Raw genomic sequence first — 13,339 nt, 5'->3', positions numbered from 1 at the left:
CTGGGTGTGAGTGTTTGACTGGTTCAGATGCTCTGTCCATCACCACCCCCTTTTGTACCGCGCTGATCCTGTTTCTAATAGCAGGTATCCTGATTGTCGTTTTTCTGCTTCACAATGGATGTCCCAGTAACCAAGGTGATGGAAACAGTACTCCTGTAAAGAAAACACTGTGATCGCATGGTACAACTTCTGGGCACACCTCGCCTAATGGAAATAAGTGATTCTTGTTTCTTGTCGTTTAGACCGGTCTGAATGGACTGCATTTTACCTGTCCTATGATTTCTGTTTTGCAGAGAAGAGTGCAGTGTCCCAAACGTATTACTATGTTAATGTCGGCATTTTTAGAGCCACCGCAGGTAACATCATACACTGTTGGTACATACACTGGCTCCTGCTCTGACACCCAGCCTGTGGATGGCGCACAGGCTCCACAAGCTGCCCTATCACCGGCTGTGGACAGTACGGAGAATCATCTGTGCTCAATAGACATAATCTGCGAGGAGTTACATGGACCGCCAACTGCGGAAGCAAGCAACAAGAATGTTGCGTCTACCAGTCAGGGCACATAAACATTTGACTCATTTGGCCCTTCATGTGCTTGGAAGAATTTCGGCTTTTTAAAAACAAAACAGAAAACTGAAACTTTATATTAAAATTGACATTCCTTTTACGCATGTATGGCTTTCAAAATGCTTTTAGTAGTTCGAATTATACCTATGGACATATCAGAGCAGCAGCCTATCTGTCAATTTTCAATACTTTCCTTTAACAAATATTTATTTTTGATTTTAAAACAAACGTTCTAGCATGTGTTTTTAAATCATACTTTATATTTTGCTTACAAGTGTCTAGTCTGGACAGTAGTACGTTTAAAGCTTTTACTATGTCGTCCATTCAGAAGAGGAGTGGGTATTATATTCCATATAGGTACTACAAAATAGGCCCAGGAAAACTTGTTACCCGTCACCTATATTCTCTCCCTACATTACACTTGTCACGGTTTACAGGGACTGGCCTTTTACCTAGATATTACACTGCACTCAGAATGTGAGTTTTTCCTGACTCGAAATATCATACATTATGCACGAGGGTTCTTGGAAGCGCACCCATCTCCTGTATAAAATATATGTACAAAGTTCAGGCCCAACGTCATCCTTAGGCAGATACCGTAACACAGCAAGGTAGTACCCCTGGGGAGACCTATGGGTATATTTATACATCACATCTTGCTAAGATAGCTAGATGAGATCGAGACTTCCCGGCCGACACACTGACCAGAGATGCTTAGATTCCTGCATGCAGCCACTCCAGGTCGCAGGGGTCTAAACATCCCCCGCGACCCAGTCCAGCTCAAGACTAGGACTGGGTCACACAGTCTCACTTAAGGTAATGGGACTGACTGAATCCTAGAGGAATTCTTGGCTTAACGGCTTAACAGCTTAACACCAAAGCCCATGCGAGGTACACATAGGTACATCTAGTTAGAGAGGCATTGTAGGAGTATGCATCTTTTATCATGTGTTTTATATACTCATATGTATTCATGATTTTAGTAAGATGGTAGAACTGTACCATCCTTTTACCTTTGAAGTACTGTTATTCATTTATCTCATTTACTGGCTAATGGTTGTTGCAGCACATCTATAATACACCAGAATAACAACTGTTCAATAAATAATTATTGAAAAGCCCAGCTTGTTTTATTCAGTGTATTTCTCTGAGACAAAACTAAGTAAGCACTAGTGACTGAGCGAAAATTAGTATATTGTTTCCACGGTCCTGAGGGATCAGGGTTGTCATGTTCTGAGGACGCCAGAGACTATTCTCTACTTGGTAAGAGGAGATTATAGTGGCACGGTGAGCTAGCTGATACAGAATGGCTAACATACCCGGTGGGGGTGATCAGAGTTCGTCTGACACCAATCCTACAGTGTATGTAGTCTAATCGCGTAGATCCGGTATATTTTCTATAGGAACTACACAACAGTACGGAGAACGCGGTCATGTTCCCACACTGCACACGATCTCCTTGAGGTTCCTAGCTACTCACCTTGGGCAGTTCCTTGGGGGCCCAGCACTTCTACGTCCTCTAAACATCGTCTTGACCCAAGTCATGGTTCTTATACCATTTTCTCAATATATGGTTTGGTCCCCTCCTGGGGTTCACTGTGTATTTCGTGCTATTTACTTGTTTTGTTTGCAAAGTATTGTGTGAATTGTGTATATCTTCGGGTAGGAGATATCTATACGTCTTAGAGAGTATAATATAATAAATAACATATTTTTATAAATACTTGGTGTGTTTTTTTTTACTTAATCAATACATATAATATTGCTATCTGGTAAAACAAGCTGGTTTTCACTCTTTCTGGACTAAGCCTGAATGCTGCTCTCCACAGCTACCACTTAGAGAGCTTTCTAAGGTTGTCTAAGACCTCTTAAATCACCATAAGGGTTGTCTTGACTGGTGCTTGGTGTTCACTTACATAAGTGAACATTATATAGCAGGTCAGCTTCTGTCTCTGTCTCTGTCTCTCTCTCTCTCTCTCTTTCTCTCTCTCTCTTAGCAATTCTGACCTTTAGGCTCAGATAGGGTTACTCTCTGACCCCATGTCACTAACGGCTCAGCGCTTCACTTGCTTGATTTTCCCATTTACAAACCATTGTGATCTGATACCTTAGTACAACTGATTTAATTGCCGGGCATGAAAATTACAAAAATGAATGCATATAGAGCTGTATCCTGAACTGGTGTGTAGGTTCCACACAGGTCCAGTCACTTGTTTGTATGTGTTTGCATTATCAAAAATAGCCATTCTTAACTTCTCTGGGGCGTCAACAACTGTTTACAGAATTAAATAATATTGACAGATACGTAAATATAAACATAAACCAGGAAAATGCACTCTTAGTTTGATTTGTGGGGGCAGCACAAGTTCAGTTAACAAAATCTAATATGGACAATTGGTGGCCTTGAGTGAAGCACCAGAATATTGCAACAAAAAGCGGGTATGCAATAGGAGCAAAAAAAGACAAAGAGATATGCTAGAGTCTAGCGTATCACTGCATCTTTTAGAATAAAAAAACTTTTTAAAAGCTGCAACCTCCTCCTTAAAATTAACAATTCTGTATATTTGTTGTTTGTGAATCACATAAAATATATCATAGTTTGTGTATTTCTTTGTTGTGTACTTGTTCTGTATGCCTAAAAATTGTTTTCAAAATTCACATCAGAGGACTTGCTTATGCCATGGTTCCATAGTCCCAGTAGTGATTCAGTGAGGGTCCACTGAAGTCTAACGCTTGATAGAGCGCCATGTTATTCTGAAATTTGTAGGGGTGCATCATACTCATGAGTAGTTAGCATCCGCATATTTAGAGGACTGTATTAATGTGTGATCATTAGAGATGTAGTACTAAATCGAGTATATTGCAATGTGTAGGAGTGTGATTATATCGTTTGAAGATTAATGTAGTGCTTTAACCGAGAATATGCCTTAAGTAATCTAGAAATTATTGCTTCATGTATAAAATATTGCATTAGGAATAAACGTGCTCCATATTAAAGTTGCACGTATAGACTTGCCTATTCATGAAATTAGGTGTAATGCTTCAGAATGACTTTGAATGTAATGCTTATGGTGTAGTTTTAGAAATGCATTTAAATGTGTAAAGGTCTAGCTATATGAAAATGTCAGTAGAGGCCTAACTGTAATTTGTTAGGTTGTCTGAATATGGTAGGCCTGAAATATATTTTCTTTGGGAAGGCTCCTTTTCTCAGTTGAATTTGAATTGTAGACTTGTGAGCGTGCAAGGTTGATTTGTTCACAGGCTTTCTGTGGCAGGTGCAAGGGCACATGTCTTGTTAGGCAGAATAATCTTTTGTTTTAGGAGTTAGGATAGTAGAAGCAAGTATTGTGGGAGCGATAAGGAATGTCAAGACAATACTTTTAGCAGAGAAGGTGCCTGGGACCCAATGACACAGCAAGGGTTTTTGGATGAAGTTGGGGTTTCGATGGAAAAACCCAGGCGCGATGACCTGCCTGAAGGAGTGTGTTCAGAGCGTGTTTACAGTTTTTGGGATTTTGTATTAGGGACAGTACCTCGAGGGTGGAGAGCAGATGAGGGGCAGATGAGGACGAGAGGGGAAGCAGGAAGGTGCATCTTAGAACAAGCTCTGTAGCCTAGACTAATTACCTTTGCAAAGTGAGTGCACTTCTTAGGAAGTCTTCATTTCTCTTGTCTGGGAGGGATGCTAAGTAGAGATGCCACTTTAGTGTTAGTGTAGGGACAGACTAACCTTTTTCTTCTTTTGAGTAAATGCAGTCCACTCTTCAAGTAGGGAATGTCATTGTTTGCCTAATGCTTTTGAAAATTACACTCTTTATTATTTTGAGTCGTCTGAGACTCTTGAGTAGGATTATTTTTGTATTAGTGCCCGTTTATTTTCTTAACCTCTTGCTGAGGTGCTTGTATGTTCAGTTATTCTTGGTTTTGTAATAAATCTTTTAAATTTTATTTCGTAGTCAGTGGTCCTTTGAAATTGGATTGATTTGGTCTTTTACAAAGTTATTATGGATGTGGGGGTAGATTTACAAGTCCCTTGCGCCAATTTTGCGTAATTTTTCCCATGTTAAAAATGACGCAAAAGTGGCGCAAGGGGCTTGAAATCTGCCCCTTGGTGTTCTTCCCTTTACACTTCTTAGCAGGCAATAACGGTCCAGTCTACCAAGGATTCTAAAGATTGGTAAGAGAAAGAAAATCTAGATAGAATTCAGCTGCAACACGCTTGAGAACCACTTTTCCAAAATTCATGAATTTAACTTGGAATTTCTGCAATTTAGATCATGATTTTCAGCCAGAAAATCTCAGAAACATAAAGAAGCAGCCACTGCTCACTTATTTCTGAGCTGTGCTGCCTGAAATCCTGCGGTAATTAAATGCAATTGTTAAATGTGTGCATTTTAGAGAGTATGAAAGCAAAAACAAAACAGTTTGCTGGCTTTGCAAAGAGTGAGTATATCTGTAAATAATACTGTCTCTGTTGTTCAATAGAGATCTGGAATGGGTGAATTGAAATCAAGGTGACACAGTAACTCTGATGACCTCACACACCTGGTATGGCACTTACCTTCAAGTATCTTCCATTATATGTGCAGCCACATTTATTCATGGACACACAGCGGTCCCCATCAAAGACGTACCCATCATCACACTGACAGCCTTCAAAGCACTGTTTAGTACACTGGGATGATTTAGCAAGGAGAGCACAGCTAAAGTCATAGGTGGACGTGCAGAGCTCGTAATGGCTGTTAGCACCACAGGTGAAGGCTGGAGGGAAAAAAATAAACAAAAAACATTTTTAAAATACAGAAAGGTGTGTCTCATTCTCATGCTGATCCCCTTTGCTGGCCACTATTGCTTTAGAATATCTTTAGTTAATGTTCTTTTTTCAGAAATACTGCCTTCTGTGCTTAAATGGCACCTGGCATGGTCCCTACTGGAGACAATACAGGTACAAGTCAAGAAGTCAAGGCTATTGCTAATAAAATGCCACTTTTTTATTTGATGTAGTTCTGAATTGATTTGTGGAGTGCTATGCCCATACCCCTGTATTCACTGTTTGCACAGATAAATCATGAGTCCCTCTCAGGAAATGTCCAATATCTGAGAGAGCACCTATGTTTTCCCTAAACTGGTAGGTTGCGATTCGGCTGTGTTGTGCGAAGTCAAATCCTTATACATTTTGGGGAATCAGGACCTTCTCCGTTCATTTTATCAATTTTTTTCAAAATATGTCACCTTGCAAAATCATTAGGAGGGGAAATATTCAGATGTCACTTATTTCCTGGTGGGATATCCTATAACACCTTGCTGAATCAAAAGAAATACATGCATATCTTACAAAGACCATACTGAAAAACAATTATCAAATGCAATTTGCAGAAACTAACTGACCCTATACAAACATATGATTCTGCTTTCTTTGTATCTGCAGGAGAGAATTAGTTCTTCCTATCTTCATTCCCCCTTCCATTCCTTAGTGTTTTTATATTTGTCAGAATCCCTTTAAGCTCCCTTTCCTTTGGCACATGATTCCAGCATGACCCTTTGAAGCAGGCTGGGTCTTTCAGTCCTCTTTTTATTTTTCTTCATCAAAATTAAAAACGGGATTTGCTGGACCTAACTCTTCATTGCAGAGCTGCGTGCAGAGCTTGATAACTGCCTGGGTCTATGCACTGTACTAGGTTTTTTCTTTCATTCATGACTACTTTTCATACTTTTTGTAGGTTATCATTATGGTTTTTGTAATTCATGATTTGTTAATCTAACCTTTTTACTTTTTAGATGCAGCACATAATCCTATTTAGTAAAGGGAAGGATAAGATTGCTCATTTAATGTATTTATTGTCATATTGTGTTCACTTACGACAGAATGAGGCGCTTCTCCATGATGAAATAGTGGCCCCCGCAGCTTGGCATGCTACTGTGTAGGCCTGAAGACTCTTACAAAGAATATCTCTGCTTCCAGCCCCAGAGCACAAGTCGTACGTGCAGTGGTTGTAGTAGGCTATGGGACTGACTTTGGTGTGGCAGTTTTTAAAAGGTCCAGCTGTGTTGGTGATCATCCCACAGGAATCTACACCCTCGTATGGTGCGATCTGAGTTGGATCACAGACTGGACGCTGACCCACACAGTCATCTGTGCACTCGGCTCCAGCAATCTTCACTTTCCATGCAATGCCAAAGTCCTTCACATTTGTGGTAGTCTGTTTATTTAGCAGCTGGACCTCATCTGTGTTATTTCCATTAAAGTTGCCACAGAGGCCTTCCAGTTTCCCCTTGTAGGTGCTCGGGGCGCTGATCATCACATAGACGTCAGTGTCGTAAAGTATGGTCAGACCAAAATTAGTCTGAAGAACAATATTCTTGCCCTCCTGGTTGATCCTTATTGTGCCGTCATTAAGGGTCAGTGGTAAATTGTTAATTTCTCCGTCAACCTGTCCATAAAAAACAGACATGGGAAAATAGTTACAAAGCCTGCACTTGATTGTTTCTGCATACAAATCCTTCTCAGTTCAGTTCAGTTCATAGACTTTATTTCGATAAAAATATCACAAAAGACGTTACATGACACAATAGTGGTGAATTAAACACAGTATAAAAATCTTTAAAACAATTACATTAGCATTAAATCACTTGTATTCCATTAACAGAGATATACATTAAGTACTTTAAAAATCTTGATAATACAGTTAGAACTCCTAATACATGAAGCATTTATAACATTTCATTTACCAGCGCAGCAAAACGGAAATACCAATGGGCTATGTGAAAAATGTGTTCGGCCCGACTTGCTGTTTGACCAGAGATTTATTCCTGCCACTGAACCTATCACTTCTGGACCGGTTCCCGGACCCGCTGACATCATCCCTATCGGCTTGGTCCTCGGATCTTACGAGACCGGGATTCTCCAGACTTACATAGATATCCATTGCTGATGTTTTAATGACTCCAAGCCTAAGCTGAAACCCTTGACTACACCAACGAGATTCATGGACTGCCCAACGTGGCACCACGGGACTCCGGATCGAACACAGGAGCCCAACTATTACTATTGATTATTCGCCAATCCGGCACTGCACTTTACCCATCTAGTCCTGAAGATGATCCTAAACTGCACGGATCGAAACGCCGTCGATTTTTCAGCCAGATTTTAGGCGCTTCCTGCATAGCGGTTCTTTGTGAAAATGACAAACAAAATCAATTGTTGAAAGTGTTTAGAAACCTCTATGTTTGAAGTCACTGTAAATATTTTAGCACAGCACACTTTGCGCCGTCCACGCTGATCCCTCTGTCAATTGCGTCGCCATAGTGTCACTCACCTCCCACTCGTGCACCTTGTACACACTTGAGTTATAATAGAATTTTTGTATCTACAATTGCAGTGCTGATATTAACTGTAGTTTTTTCCATCCTATTCTTAAAATGTTGATTAAACTGATGCTTTTAGCACATGTAATGAGTGTAGAGAGTCTCCTTGTGCCTCCATGGATAATGTTTTCATATCCTTACTATTTGTCCTCTAATCACAACAGTTGGGATATTGTGTATTATATATAGCCTATTACCCCAATCCCAACCAGGTTGACGGGTCTCTACTCCTGTTGTTTTAAATAACAAAATGTGCATTGCACGCCAAATTATAAAGTGCATTGTGCGGGAGACATTATATAACCAATCGTTTCACAGGGTAACCTATTTGAAGGGTTTATTATTCTTGCCCAGCGTTAGATACTTAAATGTGCTTTCAAACGATTAACCCACATCCGTCCCCAAATTTTTGCGACAGCAATAACTATCGGTTCTTCCAATGAGGTAGTCAAAATCCACACTGCCTCATTGCTCATCCTAGTTCCCATATTCTGGCAGACTTGTTTCAACCATCTTAGACTTTCTCTCTAATAGGCTGGGCAGGCAATTAAAATGTGAACCATCGTCTCCACCTGATCTAAACAGTAGGGACAGGTATCATCATTTAAGCCTTTCCATTTCTTAGTGAAAGCTTTAATAGGTAGAGAGCCCACCCTGAATTGATGGTATCGTTTTCTTTCGTTTGGAACAGTAATTATGTCCCAATAGTCCTCGAACTTGGGTTCATGTTTTAGTCCAAGAAATGATATAGACAATGACGGCCCAATTGAAGACACATAACGCTTTGCTGTGACCATCTTCCAATAGCCTGCCCTTAGCTCTATCTTAGATGGAAATACTGTACCCCCTGGATCTGTCCATAAGCTACTCATGCCCATCCCAATGAGTAAGTCCCTCACACACGTTAACCATGGAATTTTATTGGACACGTCCAGATTCTTGACGTCGTTTAGAGCCAACGCATAGTGTTGTAACTCGGGGGTCACCCATATCCTCCTCCAGTATGCTATTGGCCTAACATTTGCCACAACCTTAATGAAGTGGCAGCCCAAATCCAAGGACAGGGGTAACAGGGGAGTCGATTGAGGGAGCCCGATTACAGACCGCATGAACTTATTTTGACCTAGTACCAAGTTGTCCAAATTAGCAAAGCCCCACAACTCAGCCCCGTAAATAATGGATTCACCAATTTTGGTGTTATATATTTGGAGTTCCGGGGCTATTGGTTTAGTGTAGGATGCTTTGTGCTCTTTAATCAAGGCACCCGACAAATGGGCGTGCTTGGCTATAAGAAGATCTACTTGCGGTTTCCAGGTCACTTTACGGTCAATATGTACCCCCAGATATGAGAATGTATCTGCCTGTTCCAATTGCCCATCTGTCATACCGACAGTACCAACAATCCGCTTCTGCTTATGCAGGATCATGTACTTAGTTTTATCCACATTAATTATTAGTTCATGATCCCTACAGAACAACTCAAATCTTGTAAGGGCTCTTTGTAGACCCATCTGAGTCTTGGAGAGGATGAGAGTGTCGTCGGCAAACATAAGGAGGGGGATCCTTATGCCTTCTAGGGAGTGCATCTGTGGGGAAATCCTCAAAATAGCTCACCACCCTGTTTATGTATAACGAAAACAAGGTTGGGGCTAAGACGCACCCTTGCCTCACACCTTTTTTGATTGGAAATGTATCTGTAAGGCTCCCATCAGCACCCCATCTCACCTGTGCATAGCTTTCAGTGTGAAGCCGTACCAGCATGACCAAAATGTCCTAAGGCATGCCTAATTCCAAAAAGGATTTCCACATCTTATTTCGAGGAACAAGATCAAAAGCTGACCTCAGATCGACAAAGGCAGCGTATAGAGTTCCACCCCCTATTACCGCAACACGCCAGTATAAAAGTAAAAATCTGAACACCTGCTCTATAGTGCTAGTGCAGGACCGAAACCCAGCCTGCAAGTTGGACAGAATGTTGTGTTCGTCCAGCCAATACTGGAGTCTGTTTAGGATCATTCTTGCCAGGACCTTTTGTAGACAATCTAAAAGGCTGATGGGCCTATAGTTCCCGGGCATTGAGCGGTCCCCCTTTTTAAAAATAGGGATTATTTCTGCTCCTGCCCATGTACTTGGAGTTTGGAGTTGGAGCACCACTGGCCACAGCGTTTGCCACAATCTGTATATATTGTGCCCAATGTGGCAAATCATAAATAAAAAGGTCGGCCGGAATACAATCGGGCCCCAGGGCCCTCCCTCTTGGGACAGATTGTGAAGTGCAGCTTCCACCTCACGTCTAGAAAAAGTAAGAATTGTTTCTGGAGGTGGGATCACTGATATTCCAGAGTTATCCTCTTCACTGGTGAACTGTGCTGTGTAGTGTGCAACCCACCTGTCTGGCTCTACATGGTTATGTGGGACATTATTAGGAACACCATTTCCCCACCTAACAAAGTGCCAAAACAAACACATATTCCTCCCACGTGAGGCTTCCAACAAGTCCCCCGAATGCTGGTCGTCCCAGGCCCTTTTAGCCTGGTACTGGGCCCTCTTGTAATCAGCTCTGGCCATAGATATAACAGGCCTATCCTTAGACCGTATTGCTGCAGCTAGTTTTTTATATGCAACTCTACAAGAGCTGTCATACCAAGCTGCCGCTTTCTGGATAGTATCATGATTAGGCTTCTTTGCTCTCTTGATAAAAAAACTTTTAAGGTTAAAAAAGAGTTCCTCATGTATCTGAACTATTTTTCCATTCACCTTCCCCTGTATTGCACAAACCCTAAACTTGCTAATAGCACTTTTCATGTAGGCCAAGTGCTCTTCATTCTGATGGACACTTGCCCACTTAACCTGTCTGGTGTCATTGGTCATTCTTACTTCAACATAATCGTCACATGTTGCTAAAATAGCCCCACGGACTAATGTTGTGCCTAGAACAGAGAGCACCAGAGGGTTATGGTCACTATCTGGTCTATCGCAAACCTCCATATCGACAAGGTTACACCACAACTCCTTATTTAACAAGATGTAATCGATTCTGCTGGAGCGTACCCCATTATTAAAAGTATGGCAACCTAATTTGTCCAACTTGGTTCGTCCATTTACAGCCCTTACCCCATGCTCTAGGCAGAGTATTTTTAACTGGAGACCTGCACCAGTCCATTTCCTAATGGGAGAGATGTCTAGCTGGGGAATAGACCATTCAGCATCCTCTTCGTTAGCTAAGTTAGTCATGGACATCCAGGGGTTCGAACGTACAATTAAAATCACCAACTATTATGACGTTGTTACCCGCTCTGCGATCTTTTAAAAACAAATCTACCATAGAAACAGTGGGAGAGGCTTTCCCTCCTTGCAATCCTCTTGCATAGACATTAATAAGTAGAACATCCGGGGTTGCAAATCCCGATATTTTAAATATTAAGATATCTTTTGAATCTATGGTAACCTCCTGCACAGAGTACAGCCCCGATTGTCTTATCCAGGTGGTCAAGCCACCCTTAGGCCTACCATGTTCACCTTTTTCTGCTGGTTTCGTAAAAGTTAGGTAGCCTTGGCAAAATACAGCATCAACCGCCCAAGTTTCCTGGAAACATAGTATATCTGCCAGCTCAATAAAATTAAACCAATCCACGGAATTCATTTTGTGCGATATACCCGCAATGTTCCAGGAAACTAACTTTAAGCCTTGGACATTGCCCACATTAACATTATGATTGCCCAGTTGGTCTGCAGTATCAACTATCTGCTGGTCATTTTCTCTGAGAGTCTCAACAGAAAGACTACCATTAAATCTACTACACCCCTCCCTCTCAATCAGATGCACTTTAGACAATGTATTAGGCGGCAGGTTGGTTGCTAGTACCCCAGCCATCCCAGTCATAGTAGGTGGTGACTGAAGATTCACTCCACACACATCGAGTGTGTGTAGTCAATCGATGTCCTCCAATGTGGACAGTGGTTCGAATCTATTGAGTAACGGTACTGCGTAGTCGTAGGAGACATGAGCCTGTATGGTGTTTCTTGCGTTTCTTCTACCTACCATATTTGGAAAGAGCGTTTGATAAAAGAAACCATGGGGCAATTTATGAATGTTTGGCTCAGTCAAATCCCTCGTCCCACTTCTTTCCAAAATTGTTTGGACAAGTAGCGGGGACCCGAAGCTAATTACCACACAGTCCTCTCTACATTGTTTATCATTGGGCCCAACCCATGGGACTCTACGTACCATTTTAAACTCATTGAATAGACAGTCACCCAACCGTGTCCTGCGGTTTAGCATATGTAGTGCTTTATTCTTTAATGATTCCAAGTGTTCAGAATAATTAACAGATGTACTGGCACATTGGCAAGAATAATGGTATATGGTGTTGCTTCCGGGGGAAGATTAAGGTTACTGCTGGGTTTGTTGTAACTTCCCTCAGGGTACCCAGTCCCCTACTCCTTTCATATTCCCTGGTTGGTGTATGAAAATTTGAGAGTGGTTGCTGGCTACTTGCAGCTGTTTTTGATGCTAGGCCCGCTGTATCCGCACTAACTTTTGTGCTGCCTGTTTCTATATCACTACTGGTGGTTTATGCTGCGGCTACCTTGGAAACAGATGGCTGCCCCGTCACAACCCCACCCGTAATCGAAATTGGCATTGGAATGTGTTGCTCTAGTTTAAATAACCTGGCATCAATGTCTGAAAGTTTGGAATATAGGGGGTCCAACATGGCCACCATTCTATCACCTATTTTGGAAAGGAGTTCGTCTTCCAGATCCCTAAGTAGGTTTTTAATATATGACCTGTCATCTTCCTTGCCTTTATTTTTACCAATCTTGGACGGTGGAGGGGCAACTATTTGAGTCCCAGATTTATTTGTGGTTTTGGCCACCTTACTGGCACGTGTTAGCATATATGGCTGTCCATGAGCCTTCCGCTTTTTAGTAGTTGAGTCATCTATGACCTTAGTCTGGTCCGATCTTCATTTGTCTTAGTAGCAGGAGATGCATCAAGAGATGCATCAAGGGATACCATACTGTTAATAATCTCATCTGGTGTATGGATCTCGGCAGTCACCAGGTGGGTATGGACAGCTATTGGGGCCTCGGTAGAAAGGAGGCTTGAAGGGCAGGGTCTTAGTGAGGCTTGATGAGGTTGTGGGTCCAATGATAACCTTTTTTCTGTTAACTTAATTTCTTTAATAATGGCCGTCTCGACCCGTGCTAGAAAGGCATCTAGTGTGCCCACAGCTCGATCAACCTTAGACATAATAAATTCTAGAATTGAGGACCACTGTATTTAGCAAGGAATAGTGCACAATTAATAATACGGGAGAGAATACCGGTATCAACAGCACAGGGGACCAATGTCCAAGTCAATAGGTAAGTAAATGTCCCAACAACAGTTTGAATCAATAAT

At 41.6% G+C, this 13,339-nt stretch overlaps 1 protein-coding gene across 1 annotated transcript in view; it reads right to left on the bottom strand.

Annotated features, from left to right (window-relative positions):
- Positions 1 to 13,339, bottom strand: part of LOC147701272 (IgGFc-binding protein-like) — a 901,303-nt gene that overhangs the window by 141,455 nt on the left and 746,509 nt on the right. Inside the window, exons 36-37 of the mRNA XM_086929332.1 lie at positions 6,431 to 7,001; positions 5,132 to 5,331 (exon numbers count right to left, since the gene is read on the bottom strand). Of these exons, the coding sequence (XP_086785458.1) occupies positions 5,132 to 5,331; positions 6,431 to 7,001 (771 nt within the window). The remainder of the gene's footprint in view (positions 1 to 5,131; positions 5,332 to 6,430; positions 7,002 to 13,339) is intronic.

This window comes from Lissotriton vulgaris, chromosome 7, assembly GCF_964263255.1.
Source record: "Lissotriton vulgaris chromosome 7, aLisVul1.2, whole genome shotgun sequence".
NCBI classification, from domain to species: Eukaryota; Metazoa; Chordata; class Amphibia; order Caudata; family Salamandridae; genus Lissotriton; species Lissotriton vulgaris.
This window is presented reverse-complemented; position numbering and strand designations above follow the sequence as displayed.